Source organism: Eupeodes corollae, chromosome 2, assembly GCF_945859685.1.
Source record: "Eupeodes corollae chromosome 2, idEupCoro1.1, whole genome shotgun sequence".
Classification (NCBI taxonomy): Eukaryota; Metazoa; Arthropoda; class Insecta; order Diptera; family Syrphidae; genus Eupeodes; species Eupeodes corollae.
Genome location: NC_079148.1, coordinates 131,740,358 through 131,765,577, shown reverse-complemented (window position 1 = coordinate 131,765,577; position 25,220 = coordinate 131,740,358). Strand labels below are relative to the sequence as shown.

Here is a 25,220-nt window from a genome sequence, read left to right as displayed (position 1 = left end):
TCAAAGATACTTCCCGAGATCCTTGAATACGTATAAAAATGGAAATTCCCATATCCTTCTTATTCTTCTGTCTATGGCTTCGTATAACGCCTTTGAGTTCATAGCAAAATTAACTGTTATTTCCTTAGAAATTGCTTTTAATGTCTTTTGTGTTTTGCGGTTCGTTTGCTTTTAATTGCGCCAAAGCAAGAAAAGAGTAGCCTCATTTCACATGAAACATAAAGACTTGAATTTTAACAACCCCAGCCATTTCTTTAGCCGATTATCATTAAGACTTCTTTGATGCAAAAATAAATCCAAAGTGCTAAATTGTATAAAATAGCAGTTACAATAGATTTGGTATTATTTTTATTCGCGTGATTTGAAGAAATATTTCCATCTTTATCAACATATGTATGGTATGCATATGTCTGTATGTTTGTTGTGAATTGAAGTAATTTAATAGGATATAATATGAGCCTTGATATGCTAAAGGAAACATAAATTCAACTTTAACTTTGGGTTAATTATAAAATTATCATCAACAACAACTGTTGAAGGAGTTTTCTTAATTCAAGACATGTCCTTAGAGTTCAGAATATATAAAAACCTAAGAGCATGTGTAGTCAAAATAAATGTTCTTTGGAACTTTAACCTTGATATCTCTGCAATTATGGTCTTCTTGATGGGTTAAATGCATAATCATATTACTATAATGCTACTTGATGAAACATTTATTTAAGATGGCTATTTGAGTGACTAAAAGTTAATGTGCCTTAACCTTGTAGCATATTATGAACATATAAGCATATATGTTCTATAAATTCTGGTAAGGTGTTCTTTTGGACAGGACAGACATTGTTGTGTTCAATTTTTGTGGAATGATGTTTTGAGTTTGTTTTCTTAGTAATATTTGGTGTCAGTCTTAGTTAAGACTTTGTCAATGTTATAGTGAATTTTATTTTACTTTCGTCAATTTTTTCAGAATTAGGATGCATTATCAACACATAAAAGTTGTCTACTTTTCGGGATTTATGAACTTATTGTAAAAACTTTTCGACTTATAATACATTTTAGAGTTTAATTTAATGTACCAAATTATAAAAAAAATATCAGTATGTCTTGTCTTTATAGAATATATTGGACTTACATATAATATTTGAGTTGAAGCAGACTTGTAGTAAAATTATGGGTAAAGTAAGAAACTTTTTTCTTCATAGCCATTTACAGTCCATTCAAAATAGACATAAAATAACGAGAATAACGGACGTGAAAACTATACAAGGCGAGACTTTTGCCAGTCTCGTTTCGGACTCGTTAAATATCTTGCAGAGTTTAAATAATTGTAGTCTCGTGTGTCATGTAATTAAGCCTAGGTTTCATTTCCTAAAGTTTGTTAAAGGCTTTAAATTTTGAAGTCTAATGAAAAGGTTTTGTAAGATGTGAGTTAATAAAATGCAAATATGGAGGAATTGGTTAGGTAATTTTATCGTGGCACTGAGTTGTTGTTTTGAGCTTTTGTAGCTAATTTCAATGAATTTCAACAGATCATGACTTTTAATATCTCGAAATTTGTAGTTTCAAAAAAAGTATTTCACATTCTCGCTGTGTGGTTAAAAAAAGAATCTCTATACCTGAAAGTTCCGTTGAAACTAGAGCTAAAAGTAAACTGATAAACATTTTTAAAAGTGAAAAGTCTCTTAATTGTTGTCTATACAAAATATTATTTTTTGAAGAAGAAGCTCTTATAATATTTGACGATAAAACTAAAAATTTTTTTGGCATTACAGTTTTGAAGATAAAATTTGTTTGTAGACTTATATACAGTTGTGTTTATAAAAATAGCAGTGCATAACAAAGTACTAGATCTATTATGTTATGTGAAAGTATACAAATAATGTTAGCTTACAATTAGTTCTTTGTTGCATAACCATTATATTGTATAATGCTTCGCATCTGCGTGGCACCGAGTCCACAAAAATCTGACACCTCTCGACTGAGAGCGTTTCACGAATAACGCACTGCTTCCCACATTTTTTTTTCGAATTCTAGGGTTTTGATTTATGAACTGCATTTTTGACATCCCCCAACAAATTTGCGATGGGGTTAAGGTAGGGGGATTGAGCGGGCCACTCCATAACGGATAACTCCTTCTGCGCAAACCATGATTTTGCCTTTTTTGACGTTTTGGGTCATAGTCTTGTTGGTATACTCAAACCAACGTCATTTCCTCTTCAGCATAGGGTAACATAACCTCCTCGAGAATTTTCACATACTCGGTTGCATCTCTTATACCCCCGATGGGATTAATAATAATTTTTCCATGCTTCACTGTTTGTACAGTACACCGTGGATTGTATGCTGCATTTTAGGGTCTTCTGACATGTTCTCGACTACCCTTTGACCCAAAAAGAACGACTTTGCTTTCACCGCTCCACAAAACATTCCTCCATTTCTCTTTTGCCCAATCTCTATGCGCTTTAACAAACTCAATTCTCTTTGCCACATACCTTTTTTTCAAGAATGGTACCTTGCGTGGACTTCGGGCTGGTAACTTCGCTTATAAAAGACGACTTCGTATTCAGACAGCGCTTACAGACAGTTGAAGTTAATTTTGCATTTTCCTAGAGCCAATGGAAGGGTACTGTTTTGCTAACTGAACAATTTTTCTGTCAGTTCTTTCAGTATAGTCTTCCTTTTTGGGCCTCGCGTTTTCGGTTTATTTTGCCATTTTAAGGCGTAAGTAAACAATTTTGCTGAGCAGCCTAGAATGTCTTGAATATTTTGGTAGCTTTCTCGAATTCTTCGGTACAGTGTCTTGAACGTCCGATTGTTTATTTTTGAGCTAATATTTATTAATTTATTATATAGTAAAATATTTATTTGCCGAAAAATAAAAAAAAATAAATTTTTAACACTTTTTAACTTCCCACAGGAAGTTATTGTAATGGGTCCGATTTGTCAAATTGAAAATTTTGATATTTCTCGACGTTTCAAGGTCCCTAGTGTCAAAATAAAAGATTTTTAGAAAGATTTCTGTCCGTGGGTGTGTACGTGCGTTCGTACGGCCGTACGTTCGCGACGTTTGTTTCGTCGTCCATAGCTCAAGAACCAGAAAAGATATCGATTTCAATAGAATTTTTTTATACAGATAATAAGGCAGAAAGATGCAGAAAGGGCTCTCAAGAAAATTGAGTGTGTGGTTTTTTTACCACAGTACTAGTTAGAAAAAAAGGTGAAAATTTTGGTTAACCCTAAATATCTTTCGAACCAAAAACGCTAGAGACTTGAATTAAATTTTATATAAAATATTGTACCGTGATATCAAAGAAAAATATTTTTTTAAAAAAAATCCATTTAACGTTTTTTTTATAAATCAAAAAAACTGAAAAAAAAATTTGTCACCTCCAAACTTTTACGTCTAAAATAAGATTTCATGTCCAAACCAATTTTGTGTAACGAAGAATAATGTTTTTGACATCTAACAAAATTTTGGGAAAAATCGAATTGACTTTTTTTTTATAAAATCTAAAAAAAAACATTTCTCAAAGTTGGTAAAAATTGAATATCGATTCCAAAAACTTAAAAGTCAGGCTTCAAACTTATTTTATCTTATAAGAAATATTGTTTTCAACATTCTGAAAAATATTGAAAAAAATCGAATTGACAGTTTTTTTTACAAAAAATAAAAACCTAAAAAAAAAATTAATAAAAGTTGGTAAAAATAGATTTTCGACTAAAATATCTTTTCAAAACTTTAAGATATTGGCTTTAATTTACTTTAATCTTTCAAAAAATATTGTTGTTAACATTCAGTAAAATTTGTACAAAAAATTAAAAACCTATAAAAAATTTAACAAAAGTTGGTAAAAAATGATTTTCGACTCAAATATCTTTTTAAAAATAAAAATTTGAGATAATAGCTTCTAACTAATTTTTACTTAAAATACTGTTTTCAACATCAGGACATATTTTGAGAAAAATCGAATTGACAGTTTTCTTACAAAAAATAAAAACCTAAACAAAATGTATAAAGGTTGGTAAAAATTTATTTTTCAAAAATTGTATATATTTGTTTTAAACTATTTTTATCTTTCAAAAAAGTATTGTTGTTAACAGTCAGTAAAATTTTGAAAAAAATCGAATTGACAGTTTTTGTACAAAAAATTAAAAACCTATAAAAAATTTTACAAAAGTTGGTAAAAATTTACTTTCGACTCAAATACCATTTCAAAATTTAAAAATATTATCTTCAAACTTATTTTATTTCACAGAAAATATTGTTTTCGGTATTTAGTGATTTTTATTTAAAAATCCAACAGTCCGTTTTTTCATAAAAAATAAAATCTACAAAAATAGTACGCAAATTTGATAAAAATTGATACGAGTTCATATAGACAAAATATAGCAAGACAAATCGACAGACGGGATGGGAAGTTATCAGTGTGGGTCGCATCCCAGCCTCTTTTTAAAATTTAATTTAAAAACCTGAGCGGGTCAAAATGCTGTGTTTTGAAATACTATATGGTCAAGAATCTGTATATTACTGTCCGATACTGTATGGTCATAATACTGTATGGTTAATATTCTGTACTTTTAAAATACTGTGTCTCAAAATGCTATATTGTCAAAATTCTGTATGTCATAGTACTGTATGATACTGAAAGTTTTGACAGATCAATTAGTCTGATGCAGTTGATAGGTGGGTCGATGTTGTGTATTATAGTAAAAAGCGCATCTTGTTTGGAGGCTTGGTTTAGGAAATAGGCCAAGCAAAAGATAATTTGTGATGGCCTGGATCGAAACTCTGTACTTTTAATTTTTGACGAATTTTTCCAAAATTTTTCTTCTTAAAAAAAGGCAAACAAGTATAAAACGTTTTGATAATGTAAAAAAGTACGCACTTTTTTACAGAATTTTGAGATACAGTATTTTTATCACACAGTATTTTGAAATACATTATTTTGAGATACAGTATTTTAATTGCAGCATTATGATATATACAGTTTTTCAACCCCAACCGTTTTAAAACAGCATAATTACAATTTAAAAACGAAAACACGTGAAAATGAATTTCCAGCTCAGGTGATTAACACAAAAACAAATTATTAACCCAAAAACAAATGTTTTCAAACGAAGAAATCATAAATAACCCTGAGTAATATGGATTGATGTTGATGAAATAAAATTCATACATCCTTCAACACTATTTCCGTAACTAAATTTTAAATATATGTTTTATAAAACGGAAATGGATAAAACAATATTAATGGAAGTCTTGAAAGACGAATTAATTTTTAAATCGAAAATCTCTGGCGGAAAGGGAAGAACCTAAAACCATGAATCAATCGAAATCGATTAAACTACATCGCTAATAGTTCTATATTTTAACCACCACCTACTGCCACAGTCAGTTTTGTTGTAATAACGTTACATAGTAGGAGCTATTTGGATGTAAAAGAAAATGAAAGAACTCCTTTTGCGGTTTGATAGTACTCGAATCGAATGATGATGGTTTCAGGGTGATTTACTTATCGATTCTTCCAATTTGATGCCATGTTTTATTGAACGCCGACCTACATCTACAAATATATTTGGTTCCTACGTGATTCCATATTCCTTTGGGCCATATCGTCTTGGTGTGCCTGTGGCAAAATGAGTCCGAAATGCATTTCTCAATCATAGACATTTTATATCAAAAAATAAAAACAAATATATTCTTAGGATATATTATATACGACACATATTATGCTTACAAGCACATGAACATATATGTATGTATGTATGTATATAGAAGTTATGGTTCCTTTAAAATGTTCTCATTTCTCTTCTTCACTTTTATTTCTTTTTTCTGTAGCTGCTGTTGTCATCACGTTTTTTGTTTGTTGGGCGCCATTTCATGCTCAACGTTTGCTCTATTTATATGCCGGGCAATGGGACCATTACCAGGATGTCAATGAATGGCTGTTCTCGTTTGCTGGCTTCAGTTATTATGTTTCATGGTAAGTATGTCATCTCTGCTCTAAGCTGAAAATGGCAATAGTACTTGCAAATGGCCTGAGAATAAGTAGGGAAATCCATCAAAAAAGAAAAGTATCTTGAGTCTCAATGTGTGGTTAGTTTATATTCGATGGAAATTGATTTACCTACATATTTTCACAAAAAGGTCAATAGGTCATTGTTTATTTGTTTTTTATTATTCTTACTCAACTGTAAAATGTGCTTTTTACATTTATTTTATATCCTTTCTCTTGCTATTATTTTCTCAGCACGATTAATCCAATTTTATATAATGTGATGTCACATCGGTATCGGGTGGCATTTAAAGAAACTCTTTGTGGCAAACGAAGGAGTTTTTATTTCAACAATGGCTTCGCCAGGGATCAATCGAGTTTTCGAGAGACAACAATAGCATCGACTGGTGGACCTTATGACCGAGTTTATTCCGTAAGTACAAGGACTCATAGTGTATACCTTTATTGATATAGCACGTAATCTTATTTATTTGAAGGATGTTCTATAGGTATCGCAATAAATTGAGGATGGCTTAGTGTGCAAAATTAACCTCTTTGTTGATTGATGAAAAGGGTCTATAGTTGTTGAAGATTTACTATATAAGTCAGCAGAGTAGGTACCTTGAATCATCAATAAGTTGTTCAAATAAGCTATAAAAGAAAAACCCTAAGACTTCTGAAGACTATCGTATGCATATTCGTACATGATGTCTTACAAGGAAATTTTCAACATGGCAAATTGGAAATGTCGAAAACGAAATGTGGCCCAATCATTTTAGATGAATTTTATGTGTCAATCGGACTTTATTGTTAGAAGAACCTTAAAAGGGATAATATTAAGTGCCTTTTAAGGGTGTTTCACACAAGGTAAGACAAAACAATCACAAAGAGGCTAGACTTTACGAAAAAAAAACTATTTTAATGCCCTATCAACAACAGGGAAAAGGATGTCGTTAGGTATTAAGTTGTCGCAAAGTTGAGTTGAAATTGGCTTTTGTAGTTTGTTATTCAATGGGAATGTTTTATATATTTAAATTTGAGAAACAGTAAGTTGTTTTTTAATCAGTTTTGTTTTTACAGCAAAAAACAGTTTATTTAAAAAATAGCCGTTATATTTTTTATCACAGTAAAATTACGGAATAGACCTATTGACAATAACAAAAATTATTAAATGATTGGTGGTAGTTAAGAATAGCTAAGAAATGTCTGGCACGGTTCGGTGGCGTATGTGGAACCTTTTTTAAGTTTCGACATTATTGTAGAGATTTATCGTCATTCTTTCGTTTCAAAACCACAGCTCTGTCAAAATTTTATTGTTAAATGTTGTTATAAATAACTCTTGTAATGTAACTAAAAAAAATTGTAAGACAAACATATTGACTTCGATTAATGACTTGGCAAAATTATAATATTTTAACTAATTCAAATTTGGAGCTTGTTTGATTCCATATCCAATGATGTAAGCAACAACTATGATAAAGTTCAATTTCTCGATAATTATCTTCTTTTTTTCCTAAAATTTCAAATAATTAACAACATTTAAAAAATATTTAAGTTCTTTTTTATTTTACAACCTAAACCACTGAAAAAAAATCTTTTTAAGAACTCAAATAACCTTAATACAGACAACTATCAATACACTTATACCTTTTTTGTAAAAAGATGTTAGTGAGGTATGAATTTTAAGACCAATTCTTTTTTTTTTTTTCAATTCACACAAACAAATTTAAATTTGTTCTTTTATGTTGCTTTAAAACTTTTTTGGCTTGTTCTTAAGGAAAGTTACATTCGTAACTTAAATCAGAATTTACAAACCATCCATCTTTGGTTCTACTTTGAACAACATGCAGTTTAGGCATTTTATAAAGAAACAAAAGACTAATTATTCAGTATTTAATGAACCCAGTTTTAAGATGTCTGGAATATTGATTTCAAATATTTATTTTGATAATCATTTCTTGCCAAAGACTTGAAATATTAAAAACAAGTACCTTAGAACCCGAGAGACAGTAAAGATAAAAACTCTCACCAATATTTATCGAAGTTAATTTGATGTTCATATTAATTACACAAAATAAAGACTTTAAGAATTCAATTACTTTTGACCTTAGAGAAAACAGTGTGAGCATCAAAAAAAGGTACTAAAGGAGGTCTGCGTAAACGTTCGTTATAAATTCTTGAAGATTGAAATAACAGGAACGGACTGAGCTTAATAAATTGACGGAACCAGGCTAAAAACGAATATCTTTACTTAACAGTGTGTCCATAGTTGGTTTGGTACGGTTAAGCCAATTTTAAACTTTGCAATCGGTCTTATTTGTCAAATCGAAAAAATTTTACATTCCTCGACGTTTCAAGGTACTTAGAGTCGAAATAAAAGTATTTAAGAGTGATTTCTGTGCGAGCGTGTTGGTACGTTCTGTACGTCTACAACCAGTAGAGATATAGACTTCAAATAAATTTTGTTATACAGATAATAATGCAGAAAGATGCAGAAAGGACTTTTAAAAAAAATTATTAGATGAGTTTTTTACCAAATCAATTTAAAAAAAAGAGGCTGGATGTGACCCACACTGATAACTTTCCATCCCGTCTGTCGATTTGTCTTGCTTAAAAGTTTGTAGATTTTCGTGTTGGGTAAAACTTGTAAGTTGAATTATTCTTAAAAAAAAAAAAATTAAATTAGCAAAATTATTTGTTTATATAAAGAAATAGTTTAGTTTAAAAATCTAGTTTTTTTTTAAATAGATTTTTGTCGAAAACAAATGTTTACCAATTTTAGTAGCATTTCTTAAATTTTTACTAATTGGATGAATGAAATTAATTTAAGAGATATCAAGAACCGAACGTCAATTTTTACCAAATTTGCGTACTATCTTGTAGGTTTTATTTTTTATGAAAAAACGGACTGTTGGAGGCTGGGATGCGACCCACACTGATAACTTCCCATCCCGTCTGTCGATTTGTCTTGCTTAAAAGTTTGTCTATATGTACTCGCATCAATTTTTACCAAAATTTGCGTACTATTTTTTGTAGATTTTATTTTTTATGAAAAAACGGACTGTTGCATTTTTATATAAAAATTACTGAATATCGAAAACAATATTTTCTGTGATTCGAAAGTAAATTTTTACCATGTTTTAGTATTATTTTTTTGTTAGGTTTATAGTTTTTATAAAAAAAAAAAAAAAAACAATTTGATTTTTTTCAAAATTTTACCAAGTGTTAAAAACTTTATTATTTCGTTGGAAAAAACGGTTGGACTGTTGGGTTTTTATAAAATAATACTACTGAATATTAAAAACAATATTTTCTGTGAAATAAAAAAAGTTTGAAGACAATTGCTAATGCAAGATGCTATGCTAATGCAAGATGCTATGCATAAGGCAAACACCATGTTGAACAACATCACCACGTGTCAGGTCACAAAAAGCATCTGGCCAACACTAGTTTCAAAGCGTTCTAGGTGCATCCTATCTCTAAGCAGATCGCATATATAAGCTCGATAGTAGGTGTAACCGGACACTATGTCTAACAGGAAATCATGCCACGCGGTTAAGCGTATTCTCAAATGACTTTTGCAGAAGCTGTATGGAGGAGGAAGAGGAGGAAACAGTTCTTCACATTCTCTGTCCATGCCCTGCTCTAGCTCAAAAAAGCAACAATTATCTAGGAGAATTCTTCTTTAACGACCTAAACGATCTTAATCATATCAGCATTATCAGCCTCTCACGTTTCGTAAGGGACTCAAACTAGTTCCATTGAGCTTTGCAGGAAGCCTTACCTAACCTTACCTAGTATTGTTTTTTTTTTTGTAAAAAAAACTGTCAATTAGATTTTTCTAAAAAAGAGGCTGGGATGCGACCCACACTGATGGCTTTCCATCTTGTCTGTCGATTTGTCTTGCTTAAAAGGTTTGTAGGTTTTCGGGTTTTCTTAAAAAAAGTTGTAAGTTGAATTATTCTTCAAATTTGTAAATAAAGAAAAAGTTTAGTTTGAAAATCTAGTTTTCTTAAATAGATTTTTAGTCGAAATTTTTTACCAATTTCTTAAATTTTTACAAAATGGATGAATAAAATTAATTTGAGATATATCAAGAACCGAACATCAATTTTTACCAAATTTGCCTACTATTTTTTGTGAAATAAACGGTCTGTTGGATTTTTATAAATAAAACTACTGAATATCGAAAACAATATGTTCTGTGAAATAAAACAAGTTCGGAGGCAATATTTTTAATTTTGAAAAGATTTTTGAGTCGTAAGTAAATCTTTACCAACTTTTATTCATTTTTTTGCTTAGGTTTTTATATTTTGTAAAAAAAACTGTTAACTCGATTTGTCTCAAAATTGTCTCGATTGTGGAAAACAATATTTGTTGTAAACTTAAATAAGTTTGAAGCCATTATCTCAAGTTTTTAAAAAGATATTTGTGTCGAAAATCAATTTTTACCAACTTTTAGTTATGTTTTTTTAGGTTTTTATTTTTTATAAAAAAAACGGTCAATTTGAATATTCTTAAAATTTTACCAGGTGTTCAAATAAAAATGTTATTTTTCGTTGCAAAAAACTGTTTTAGAGATGAAATAATTTTTTATTCAAGGTGACACATTTTTTTCATTTTCGACATCTGGTAAAATTTTGAGAAGATGCAAAGTAAATATAAATTGTTAAAAAATTGAATTTCAACTTAAATATCTTTTCAACACTTTGAGATACTAGCTACAAGTTAATTTTATTCTATACAGCAATATAGTTTTCAACATCTGAAAAAGTTTTGAGAAAAATCGAATTGAAAGTTTTTTACAATAATAAAAAAGTTAAAACAAATTCCTAAAAGTTGGTAAAAATTGATTTTCGACCAAATATATTTTCAAAAATTTGAGATTATGGTTTCAAACTAATTCTATTTTATTAAAAATATTGTTTTCAACATTCGTTAAAATTTTGAGAAAAAACGAATTTACAGTTTTCTTCCAAAAAAATAAATAACCTAAAAAAAAACAATTCTCTTATGTCAAAGTTACTTTCGACTCAAATATCTTTTCAAAAGTTATTGGCTTTAAAAAAATTTTATCTCACAGAAAATATTATTTTCGATATTCATTTTTTTTTTAAATCTTAAATTTTTCTAAAAAAAATCTACAAAAAATAATAATTTCATTAATTGCAAAATATTGTTGATAATTTTTAAATTTTTAATAATAATTTAACTGACAACTTTAAAATAAAACCGACGAACCCTTTAAGCAAGAAACATCGACAGACGTAATAAAAAGTTATCAGTGTGGGTCGCATCCCAGCCTCTTATTGTATTTATTTTTTAAGTTATTCATTTTTGCATTCTATCGTGTAAACGACTGCACCTGTTATAAAATCAACATCAAGAACTTCCTTAAAAAAACTCACAGGATAATTATTATTCTAACTCATATGCCATTTGTCTCAACTGACTTTTATATTTATTGTATACAAATAAATGTGGTGCTCACAACGTAAAAAAGGTTTAATATTTATGGCAAAACCGCCTAAGGTTTGTTACACTTCACAAGATTCACAGAGATAAAGTTTATCCCAAGAACCTATATAAATGTTCATAAAGAAATTCCTGAATCCTTTAAGCACTCGAAAAACACTTTTTGTATAACTTGAATCTAAGAGTTCCCCAAATTCCAAACTTAATCTATTGGTCTGCGTTAAATTAACACTTTCGAAACTTATTCACTATGAAATTCATTGGAATAAAATATTGAATGAATTTTTTGTTTGCCTTCTACCTTCCTACCTTTAAACACATTAATATAGATGTAAATACTTTCTTCCTATGGCGACTATAGCAAAGAAAAAATAATTAAATCCTAATAAGTGGATTTCCAGGACTTTCCTACTATCGCCCATAATAGTGCTTACAGCAAGAACAACAATTAACACCAGACAAAACTTTTTCTTCTCGAAATACGAATTAATTCCACGTTACACCCTTTTTATTTAACACTATGTTCAATGTACATACAAATACAATTTCAAGACTCAATTAACTTGAAAAAGAATCACAAAGAAAGAAACAACTCCTATCCAAGTTAATAAGCTGATTCTGGCGAATAATTGGTATTCCATTCAGCTATAAACTTGATGTTCAACTCTTGAAAATCATCATCAGCAAAATGTTAATAAAATTCCATTTTAAATAAAAACACAAGAACAACTATCATTTCAGTATGCCAAGCGTATACGAAATGCGATAATAAAAATAGAACAAAAATGCGGCTGGCGCGGCGCACATAGAAAAGGACATAGTCATTTAAAAATGGTACGCGTTAGCGTTATATCGACCGACAAACAAAATTGTCGTACTGCACAGCTTTATGCTATTTTAAGCCACAGCAGCGCAAAAACCAACTTAACTTTCCATCGCTTAATATAATGGTTCTTGTGGTTTTCGTTTTGGTTTGGTTTGCTTTGCTTTGGTTTGGCATTTGAAAAACGTAAAGGCCAGATTGGAGGACAAAGATTACATTTTACATTCCCTACCCATGCCATTTCGACGACAAACTTTTAAGATTTTTGATATGAGGATATCAAAATCACGTAAAGTTGAAAATGGGCAAAATCGTCCCAGCCAATAATGAAAATAGATAAGAATAGGCAAGTAAATCTAAACCTTTTTTATTCCTTTTCTTTTTTTTAAAGGACCATCTCATATAAGCTCGCATGTAGACCTTAAAGTTGATGGTATTTTTTGTTTTATTTTATCGAAGGAACATATATTATTCGTATACCTATAGCTGAATTAAATGTGATCGATTTGAAACATTCACGAGTTTGAAGTTAAAACACTTTTTCACACCGACATTAAAATAACTTTTATTCACATCGAACAAAGATATAATGCGTGTAGGCTTCGAGTTTCGAATTAAATTGCTCAATTCGTTTTTTTCGCTTTGTTTTTGATGAGGAGGATGTTATGTGATTGGAAAGCAACATTAACATGAAATCAATACAAATAAAATGGTTCTCTGCTATGGAAGGTTCTATTTAAATACAGAAAAGTGAGCGTTTTTAATTCGAAGCTATTTTATACCCAGAACTTTTTCTAAAATTAAGAAGAATATACATTCATGTGTGTACCTTTTTTAACAGGTTTAATTTTTGTCACAAGATTTCGTTCTAGTTAACTAACACTTATGTACACTGCGGGTCAATACAATAGGTTCACACCATTTCCAATAAAGAGGAGCTATTTTTTCTTCAAAATAGTTTTGCATGAATATTTTTGTCAGTGAATTTTCAAAGCATGTACATCTACTTACCTTTTTATAAGAAAGAGTTAAACCGAAAACAATAATTACGTTGAATTTGAAAATTTGTCTACAATGTATTCAAATAAATTTCCATTTTGATCCGAATTCAGAGAAATTGAAGGCAAAATTAAAAAACAATTAAAAGCAATTCTTTTTAAAGCTAGCCATTTTGTATTCATTTAGTAATGAGTTGACCCTCCTTTACTTAGCTTACCTCAAAAATTCTATTTGGCATATAATCATTATATTATTTTAAAGAAATGTTTGTCCAAACTTTTTTTTTGCTGTTGTTATTGATTTTGTATCTTTAAATTGTTGCCCAGACTTGTAGACTTCACTGACGAGCCATTCCCAAACATTCTCAATAATATTTAGGTCGGGTGAGTAGGGAGGCCATTCCAAAAATCCAACATGTTGTTGGTTTATCCAGGCTTTTACAACTCTGGATGTATGGATGGGGGAGATATCCTGCTGAAAAGTCCATTTAATGGGTCCAAACCTTTCACTGAGTTTTGGAAAAGCCCTTTCAAGAATGCTTTTGTATGAATTTTCAGTCATTCGTGATAATGGAAATTCCAGTTAAATAGTTCCAAAATTCGATATTGCACCCCGAACCATAACACCACCTCACTGCTATAACGACGCAGCAAAAATAATTAAACATTTCGTAGATCATGGTAATAATAATTAAATCCGTCCGGACCATCGAGATAAATTTGTTTTCATCCATGAAAACGACAATTTGCCATTCCTTTTTCCATTACATATGGGGCGCCTGCAGAATTCAAGCTGCTTTTCCTTCCTTTGTGGGTTAGGTTGAGGCTTCTTCTTCAGTTTCATGCGCTTGATGTTTGGGACACTCCTTATCACTCTCTTAACCATGGAAATGCGTGCTGTTGTTCCAGATTATGTCTTTATTTAAGGAGCTGACTGACAAGAATTAGACGCCAGTCGAGCAGTCAATCTCCTTTCAGCAGTTGAAGTAATTTTTGGGCGTCCTTTCATATTCTTTCCATAGCTTTCTTTATTTTAAAAAAAACTGCTTACAACATTTTGCGATCTTCCAATTTTTGTTGCAATCAAACGCGCACTTAAACTTAATTCTGCGTAAAGTTTGATTTCAATTTTTTCTTCCGAATCAAGGCACAGCACTGTTCCATTTTTTCTTAAAATTGTATTTTGAATAATTTAACTTCACTTTGTAAAAATTTCACGAACTGATATTTACAAATTCTGAACCAGAACTAACCTTAAAGCAGATGAACCTATTCTATTGACCGATGGGAAATGCTCTTTTTTTAGTTGCATTTCATAGTGTCCTTGCAATTTACCGTTAGGACATATTTTAATTTGTCTCTTTCTTGTAAATAGATCGATAATGAGACATGAGGTTAGAATAGAAAAGAAAAAAGCTTTCTGCAAAGCTCTATTCTGGAGTAAAAAAAAGCCTTTTTCCTTGTAAAAGCTATTCTATTGGCTGACCGTGTATATAATGATAAATAATTTCACATATTGTTAAAAACAAATTGTTGCAAGCATCGATTCTTTCACGTTTTTTTTTGATCAGTTTTTGAAACATATTTCGCCTAATCTCACAAAAAAATTGCAGCAGTTTCAAACCGCATTTGATATCGCCACGACGAAAAATTACGTGGCCAGAAAATGTCTTTTCCAATAAAGTCATATTTGCTTGAATTGTATGGCATGTGGAACCGTCTTCTTAAAACCACATATTCTCAAAGTCGTATTCTTCAATAACAGGTAAGACCATAACGCTCCGAATTGACGATGACAGTCGTTCCATCTTCGATTTCGAAGCAGTTATATCACACCTCCGGAGCCAAGAGCGCACAAAACAGTGATTTCTGGTGGATAAAATGGCCTCTCTTCAATTACTTGAGAATTCTCAGAACCCCAAATACAACAATTTTGTTTATTAACATACCCACCGAGTGAGAAATGTGCTTCGTCACTGAGGGAAATTTTGTTCAAAAAATCGCCGTCCACCGCCTTTTGTTTAAGCACCCATTCGACGTATCTACTACGTTGTGAATGTTTAACTAAGTTCAGTTGTTGTGTGAGCTGGACTTTATATATACGTAGATGTACATCCACATACAAAATACGCCATAATGTGCGGTAAGATACGCCTGATTCCTGAGAACGACGAAGAATTGACACATATGCGTATGCGTATAGTTAATGGCTGAAACACAAACATGAGCATGAGTGGAAAAAGATTTCAACAGCTTCAGTACTGCACATTGAACAATTGAAAATCCATTTTACACGTTTGCTCAACACTTCACACATAGCACCATCGTTTCAATATGCACTACCTTTAATAATCAATGAGTTTCTGGATGCGCCTATATCCCAAAATGAGATAAAAATAGTTATTGAAAAGCAAAAAAGGATAAAGCAAAGGGAAGACAGAATACCTTATGAATGTTTTAAAAATATTACACCAGATTTCTTACGGCTTCTTACTTTGGAGTACAACAGAATTTTCGCTGACGTCCCCCAGAGTTTTCGAAAGGCAATTATTTTTCCTCTAAATAAAAAAAGTAATTTATAGAAGATCCATGAAATTATAGAGGCATCTCATTTTTAAATACAGCAGTAGAGATCCTTACCTCGGTAATATATAATAGACTCAACGAATATGAGCAAATATTAAACGAATTCTAAGCTGGCTTTAGGAAAAACTACTCGACAATTGGCCAAATTTTGTCATTAATAAATATTTATTAATGATATTTATAAAAGTAAAAGAAAACAGCTTTACGCATTTTTTGTGGATTTTCGAGCAGCCTTCGATTCAATTTTATAAATATGGAATCTCAACTAAACTTATATCTGTCGTTAGCGCCATAATACGTAGAAAATATCGGTGGTATTGATGTAAAAGAAAAGAATATTCCAGGAATGATGTTCGCGGACGATATAGTTTTCCTAGCTGAAACTATAGACGGGTTGCAGCTAATGATAAATAGGCTTAAACTTTATCACAAAACATGGAATCTGGAAGTAAATCTTTCTAAATCAAAAATTATGATATTGAGAAACAGTGGGAGATATTCCAGGAGGGATAAGTGGACGTTTGATGAGGAACCGATAGAAATAGTAAAGGAATACAAGTATCTGGTAGTTTTGATTGCATCTAACTTGAATCTAGAAAAACATTTACAATCCAAATTATCGGAAGCAAAGCGTGTTATGTGTTCTGTGTGGAGAAGTTGCATTCTAAGAAATAGCGTTTCGCACATAGCTAAACACACAGTATTTCGAACTACCGCAATTGTAATACTGTTTAAGGGGCGCAAGTATGGGGGTATCGACAGTTTGAAGCTGTGGAAGAGTTCCTCCATTTTTTTTATTAAAAGTACTTTCAAGTTGCCAAGTACGACGTCGCCCAACTATATGTTATATCTTGAAACAGGAATAGGACCCCTCGTTTTAGAAACACTTTAAATTTCAACTACGTGCCATGAGTTTTGGCGACTATCAATTCTGAAGTTTCGTGTGTTAAAGAGTGGAAGAAACTGGCAATCGAATGCTCAACTACCTTTTCAATATCAGCAGACGAAAGTTGATATTGGCAATTCTGGACGGTGAGGAATAGCCAATATCGTGCGATTTATGCAATCTCATATAACGCGAAGATATATTTCATTTCCTGGGAGTTTGTCCAATACTCAAGGAGTTCCGAAAACGCTTTTTTTGGGATAGATATACTCGGATAAGAAGAAACGATTAACATCTCGAATGGAGAACTAGGTTGGGACCTTCTGTATGAATACTCATTGAACGCTCTTCGTTATAGAACCAGAATAGTTGGAGAAACTTTTAAGGCTTTAAATTTTCAAAATTATAAAGATGATTGTATTTAATTAACTTTTTTTCGTATATATAAATTAGAAAAAAAAGTCAGTCTGGTAGACGGCCTTCGGCCAAACCATTTAAAGACTTGTGTAATCTTAAAATTAAGAATATAATGTTTTGTTCTCGTATCTTTTGAAGTCAATAAAACTTAAACTATAATTAAACAAACACGCTTCAGCTTAAGTAATGTCTGCGTTTCACAGAGCCTGCTTGTCATTCAAATGTGCTTTGAATGACATTTCTAATATATTGACATTTCTAAAATGGCACTTCTGACATTTGCAGCTGTTATTTTTTCTCAAAAATTTGTTTTGATTTTTTGTGCAGTAAAAGATATGAATTTTGAAATCGAAAAAAATAAATTTTTCGCGGAAGAAGCTTACGCAGCCTTTCGTGGGTCTGTTCAGCTAATGGAGCAAGAAGAAGCGCAGACTGAGAGACGTTGGTGGGTCCGGGAGCTCAATGTACAGAGTTCTTCAATCTATGAGGAGTTCTTTGAAATTTATTTTCTGTTCTACAAAATAAAACGTTTTCAAGACAAAATTGAATAGTTATGGTCATCCCTCCAAATGGAAATGTATTTTGTTTGTTGACTTTTTTTTACAGCTGTTTAGCTGTCAGACAAAGCAAATGTGCAGAAAATTTGAACTAGAGCTATTACGTTATTTTTCTTACGATTGTTAAACGAAATGTGAGGTCTAAGCTTCATTGTGATAGCTTGCATAAAATTCCTATGGCAGAACTCGTAAACTTCACGCGAAGCCGAAGCTGGAACGGGTTTGTGTTTCAGCCATAAGTGATCCGTTTTCGTAAATTTCAGGCTTTCAATTAAAAAGAAAATGGTTTAGCAACTTAGTTTGACAGATTTCGAATTCCAATCCTATTCTTTTAAATCAGCAACATGGATAACCCGTTATTAAGCTAAATTCTTGAAATAGGTTATATAGTTCTTGAGAATGAAGGATACTTTTCTGGAGAACTACAAATTTTTTTTTTTTTTTTTTTATTGAAAGAAAAAAAGTTAAGAAAGCATTTTTTAGAGAAAATTGTATTAACAATCTATCTTTTATTTTGGAGAAAATTTGCATTTTATATTTTTGACCAAAAAATTTGTGTGGAAACTACTGATATTTTAAGTCTTTAGAAAATTGAAAAAACGCCTAGGGTTCGTCATTTTTGACCAAAAGATTTGTGTGGAAACTACTGATATTTTAAGTCTTTAGAAAATTGAAAAAACGCCTAGGGTTCGTCATAGTTGAAAGTCGCGTTCATATTTATAGATCTATAATAAGATCGAGAATCCGTAGATTTGGTGGACTGTACACCCCAAAAATCGTGAAAGGGAAAATTACGCTGAATTTCATAATTTATATCTAAAGCTTGCAGATTTCCAGAACGATTTTCGCAATATGTCGTATGTCAGTACCATCTTTTAATTTGCTGTTAGGAAAAGTTCGACCAAAATCCAAAGAAAGCAATTAGCCCTGCACAACGGCTTTTTTATGTTTAAGGTTATTTTTTTTTTAACGTTATTTGTACTCTTAAGTTTTTTCAATAGAATATATTGAATGTCAGTTCTTATTTCAAGGCAAAAGACTTTTGGAAAATTTAAAGGTCATCTCTATCCTCTTCATTTTTTACTACCTCTTGCTTTTAAATTTGGAGTCTTGCTTTTTCTTACTCGAGAAATTCTGAGTCCTAATTGTATGTTGATTGGCGCTCATATAAGGAGTGATGTTTGTAAGCGTATTGACACCTGAAAGTGTTACATCCACTTCTCCCAGTAATTCTGATATTTTTTTCAGAGAAAAAAGGATCTTGAGCCATTGAAAAATTATCTAGTTCTCGAATATTTCCTTCAGTTGGATCTGGATCAATTGTCTGATTTGTAAAGGCCCTCATATCATAAGATGGCCATCTCGGTTTTGTTGGTGCAGCTTCGGATCCTGATACTGGACGTGGAGCTTTTCGAAGAACCCTTTGAAAAGTTCCTTTTAGGGTTTTCCATTTTAGTTATACATCGGCTTCTGAAATTTGGAATATATCCTCAATGTTTTCAAATTATTCGCAAGAGGTCATTCGTTTCGAGATTTAGCTTTTGCTTTTCGAATGGGCAGAAGCACACCAAGTAACATAAGTAACATTGTCTTGGAAACTAGCGTTATCATATGGGAACAACTTGTGGAAGAATATATGCCTATACCAACAAATGACCACCTTCGAAATGTAATCAACGATTACTACCGGCGCGCGCTTGAAATTTCCTTACTGTTTTGGCAGTATTGATGGTAGACATTGCCAAATTCAGTGTCCAGAAAATTCTGGCTATTATTATTTTAACAATCTGCATTATTTTGCTATTGTACTGCTGTACTCAAGAAGAAACTTAAATGCTCAAACAGAAAACGTCAATAAAAAACTTTCAATAGCAAGAATATGCCTTGAGAGTGCATTTGGCATATTAAGCAAGAACTTGCGGTTTTTACAAAAAAACATCGAAACGAGGCCAAGCACTGCAGTTCGTTTGATTAAATGTGCTTCCATACTGCACAATTTTGTGAGAATGTGCGATGGCGAAAGTGACCTTGATTATATACACATGTCTGCAGAAATGGCTTATGACTTAGCTCCAACAAATGCAACCACCCAAGAAGAACAGTTTCGTATAACAGAAGCTCAAGCAATGCGTTGAATACAAGAAATGAGCTTGTGTAATATTTTTGGGAATTCGGGCATTGAACAAAAAACACCATTTGTAATGAACAATTACAAATTTTTCCAACTTTTTTCCACTTTTTATCGGTGACATTTTTATTTTTGTAATCTTTGTGGGTGTCCTGCCATAGAACTTGGCGGCTTTGGTCAGCTGAAATTAAACTTTCAGTGTCATAAAATTTCATATGTTCTAATTTTGTTGAGTCGCTCAGCTGCTCGTCACTCAGTCGCTCAGTCGCTCGTCGCTTATTGCGTGGCCGGGCCCTAAGACGAATTTGCTTCAAACCTTATTACTCTTTGTCTTATTTAATAACAAAATCATCTTATGAGACACCAATACGATGTTATTAGTCGTGGGACGAACTGTGAGAGCTTGAAAAGCAAACCCAGTTTCTTAGTAAGAAATAAAATTGATAACTTTCAGATCTAAGTCTAAGTTGTGTAATTCTAAAAATATGTTGACCAGGAAATTTTCATTCTAAAAACTGGCTCTTTGTATATATTTTGAGAAAACCATACATTTCTCTTATGCCTAAAAATAATAAAATATTAATTAGAATAATTCAAAGTCAGTAATTTAAAGAAAACAAACATTTTAAATACTTTTTTTTGTATCAAATGTAATTGTTTGTCCTCGATTTTTATGAAATTTTATTTTATTTGTATTTTCAGACCCGAATGAGATCCGTTCGAAATATGACTTATAGAGATAGAGGATCAATAAAATCAACAAACAGTATCTGGATGAAAAAATCCGATTACGAAAAGTCAGCACAAAATGTAAGTAACAACTTTACATCACTACAAATTACAAATTTTCAATTTTATAGCACAACCCTTGATTAAAGTCTGAAAGTTTACATGAACGCTTTATTTGTATACAGAACAAAACTAAATTACTTAAATGTCCTGTTCTTCAAATCTAAAAATCGTTTTCAATTTAAATAAAAAGACACATTTGCAGATCAAAAGGCTTTAAACAATATAGCCATATTGTATTTTTGCGGTGATTGAGTTAATTTAAATTTCCAAGCAAATAAAGTTTCTTAATGACGGCTTTCGAGGCATTAGGTCCACTGGTGATCTCATGGTTCATCTCACTGAACATCGCTTTGGAGAAAGTAAGATTATTGCACTATACATTTCAAAAGCATTTAATAGGTTCTGGCATCGGGCTCTCTTATCTTATTAGTAATTACCTTTCAAATCGTTCAATACAAGTTGTATTGGATGGATTCAAGTCTGAAAACCACAAAATAAATGTTGGTGTGCCCCAGGGCTCTGTTTTATATCCAACACTCTTTCTCATTTTTATTAATAATCTCCTGTCAGCAACTTCTAATCCAATACATTGTTTCTCTGACGATAGTATTCTTAGCCTTTCATATTCGTTTTCAAAATCACATCCCTCTTCTTCGGATGTGGAACTGTAACGACAAAATATGATAAGCTCATTAAATACCGAATTAAGCAGCATTGTACAATGGGGAATAAAAACCGCTTGGAATTTAATGCTTCCAAATCCCAATGCTATGTTGTATCGTTAGAGCGAGATGTACTCCCAATGCCATTATCCATGGATGACACTGGCACCAATAAGACTGAACACCTCGATATTCTCGGTATGTGTGTCATCAACCACCTATTGTGGAACGATCACATACATACGTGACGTAGCCAAAAATGCCGCAAGGTGTTTGGGTTTCCTTAGGCGATATAAGAAATATTTCAACTCTTCTGATCTGTCTGTTATCTACAACACATATATATGTATGTCCAAAGCTTGAGAATAACTTCCATCTCTGGGCTGGTGCTCCTGCAACTTACTTAAGCCTCTTGGATAGTATTGAACGTAGAGTATTTAAATTGATAGATGGTAATATCAGCAAAAGTTCATTTCCTTCGCTTGAACATCGTCGTAAGGTTTTAGATCTGACCCTTTTTTACCGTTATTTTAACGGTTTATGCTCTAGTGAAATAGTTAGTTGCATTCCTCCCTTTAAACAGTTCAACCGTAATACTCGTAATAGAAATGCTTATCAGTATAGCCTCAATCCCAACTTCGGTCGTACTGTAATGTACAGAGATCCGTTCTTTAGCCGTACTACGCGAATGTGGAACGCCTGATCACACTCTGTTTTTCCAAGTCATTGCAATATTCAGGAATTCAAAACCAATGTGCACCAACATCTCCTTTCAAACCCTCTCTCCTTTTCCTAGTGCTTACACTGTGTCTGCATAATATGGATACGTATAGTAATATTCCTTTGAGTGTGTGTTTATTACAAAAAAATATGGATAGTCGCTTTTCAAAGAATTCTTTTCTCCATTTTTATGCAAACAAAAAAGGAAACATTAATTTCAAAAAAAAATATTAAAACTGCGAAAACCAACATAAACGAATTTTCTTAATTTCGAAAAAATTCAAAAAGCACGTGACACCACTGTTGTTTCGAAGTGCATTTAGTTATTGACGCTTAAAAAAGTTTGAAATACTTTTTTTGAAATGTGTTTCTGCTTTTTAGAAGTTTGTAATGACAAATTTCTAGAAAATTTATTTCCCTTTTATAAATGAGTTTTTTAAAATTAAACAAAAAAATGACCCTCCACATATCTTCTGGCATCAACGACTAACACACGACACAGCACCCCATACGCAAAACGTTTTAATGTTACGAATAATTTTTGCCATGTTCGCTTCGTAAAATTTATGAGAGCCTAAAACTAGGTCACTTTGAAGGACTAATTGTAAGAGAAGAAGGTTCTCAGAATTATTTTCGGTTGAAAAAATTAGTCAACGATATTATAGCTATGGTATATGTAGAAAATGATATTGTTTTATTTAAGCTAAATGCTTATCCTTTTTATTGCATATTTAAAACCTAGACAAGCTTAACGCTAATCCTTATGGGTTAGTTTTGCTTTACTTTTCTGTATAGGTTAGGTATCATAAGTAGGAGCTGTCTGTTTTTATTTGGTGATTTATTGCCTTTTCATAGTTTTTCATGTGAGATATACGAGATCCCTTCAAGAATTTATTATATAAATCATAAATTCGGTCTTTTAGGGGAGAAACCAAACGAGACGAAAATTTTGATAAAAATGTATTTATTTTTCCTTTCTGTTCCCTAAAATAAAAAGTCCTCATTTGAATACTGATTTCTTTGATTCAGAAGTTTAAAGAAAAAGCAACTAAAATGTGACATGAAAATTGTATATTTTAAAATAATGTCCTGAAATTTGAGATTCCTTTTGAAACAAAATAAAATTTTAAGTTTTCAAGGCTATGAACATGAATTACTTAATTTTCAATACTATAAAGTCACATTGAAAATACAAATCTTTACAAAATGAGCTAAAGTATATGAGCATGTAAGAAGCATTGTTCAGTATCTCCTTGAGTTTTCCTGTAATGGAAGATGAGAATATTATATATGTATGTATGTATGTGTTCCAGTTACTGCTGAAATTTGATCCTTTTTTCCATTCTTCAGTTACAGTTGGCTAAGCAATTAATTCAATTTTCTTAGCTTTTCATTCAGTATAATCATAACCCATGAAATCCTTACAAAACAAGAGGAAGATTGAAAAAAGAAACTCCTATCGTTCCACAGCCAAATGGAACTCACATGTCTAACACAACATGTAGGTAATCACTTCCAAGTTTTATGTCCTACAAGAAAAAGAAAAAAATCCATAGGAACTGTGTTGAAGACATCTCATTTTAGGAGTAAGCATGTGGTATGTACAAACATACGTATGTCACTACCTAACTCAGCTTAAACGGTTGGTTGGACAGATTTTGTTCGTTTGAAAAAGTCAAATCCATTATGTTTTTTTTTTTGTTGGTTGCATATTCACCCCGCAACCCAAAATTAAGTAACTTTTTTTAATATTCACAAAATCAAAACAAAAATAGTAGAAAATTGTTCTTATTTTATTTTTTATATTTTTACTTTTTTTTCAGAACCTTAAACAGGACCAAAATAACCACAGCACTAATCTTGTCGTCGTTGTAGACAAAAACGTTAATGGACGCCCTAAAGTCTACACTGAAAACGATGCCCAAGAGAATTTAATAAAAAACAACGAAACGTGCATTTAACATGCTCTGGGACTTGAACTGAATCTGGAACCAACATCACCGTCCTTACGCAGTTCGAGCACCAAACGTTGTGGTAGAAATTTTCTACACGTACACTACTCACCGGATACTCACATTATCACGTGAATATACTCTATTCCTATATTCGTATATACATACATATGTATACATTGTATAGGTAGATTTGAAGTGAAATGAAGTGATGTGAGTGCAAGGACATTATTATACCAATTTAATTATTATTAATATTATAATGTATTGTTGTTATTGCTTTTATTTTTTTAAATTAAATTTTTACTACCAAAATAATAATAATAATAATATTGTATTGTTGTAGTTTTTGGACTGCTTTTGTTACGCAATCTTTGTAAATAATGTACTATAAAAAAAAAAACAAACAGTTTAAAATTTATTAAATATAAACAAAAGAAAACAAAATAAATTATAAGCCTAGTCGAATAAGTTTTTAAAAGTTGTGATTGTGATGTGATCTATCTAATAAAGGAGATTACCAACGAAAAGAAATGATATTTACATATAATAAAATCTTCTTATTATATCTTAATATCTTCAAAAAAAAAAATTAAAAATAAAAACAAAAACCAAAATATTTTAAATAAAAATTGTGCTTGTGCAAAATTTAAAAGGTTTGTTTTATTTATTTCTTTGGAATTTGGAGCAGGTAAGAAAGTCCAGGGTCTTAATCTCGAAGATTGGAATTCAATGTCCAATTTCCAGGCAAAAAACTGTCAAATTTGTATTAAACATTTTGGAAGTTTAGAATTTTCTGTCTGAACAAATTTTGGGAGACGAGGTTTAATGAGACTTTCTTAAAATCTGCTTTTACGATATAATTAATCCTCTTTCACAATAACTTTTTTATGCAGTTTTGATACTTCGTGTACGTTTTTTGCTTGCGACATAAAAGAACTAAATGGTAACTTTTGAATTCGTAAAAAATATCCAACTTAAGATTTAAATCAAACATGATATTACGATGGTAGAGAAGTCGAAAAAAGTGGGTCCCGAGATTCCGTTCGTCTGTCCTGTCTGTCTGTCCACGCTCCTACAGCATTAACCATTGGGTCGATTGAGTTTAAACTTGGAGGTAAAGGTTTAGAGCAGAATCGCGTTAGAAGTTTTTTACATTTTTTTTAAGACCAAAACTAACAGCGGCCCCAATACAATGTTTTTGGTCAAAAAAACGAAAATTCGAATTTTC

At 31.4% G+C, this 25,220-nt stretch overlaps 1 protein-coding gene across 1 annotated transcript in view; it reads left to right on the top strand.

The window, feature by feature from the left end:
* Positions 1 to 24,596, top strand: part of LOC129948178 (neuropeptides capa receptor) — an 87,807-nt gene extending 63,211 nt beyond the window's left edge. The window contains exons 7-10 of the mRNA XM_056059058.1: positions 5,837 to 5,981; positions 6,249 to 6,426; positions 20,566 to 20,673; positions 23,861 to 24,596. Of these exons, the coding sequence (XP_055915033.1) occupies positions 5,837 to 5,981; positions 6,249 to 6,426; positions 20,566 to 20,673; positions 23,861 to 23,998 (569 nt within the window). The 3' untranslated portion in view covers positions 23,999 to 24,596. The remainder of the gene's footprint in view (positions 1 to 5,836; positions 5,982 to 6,248; positions 6,427 to 20,565; positions 20,674 to 23,860) is intronic.
* Positions 24,597 to 25,220: the final 624 nt, after the last annotated feature.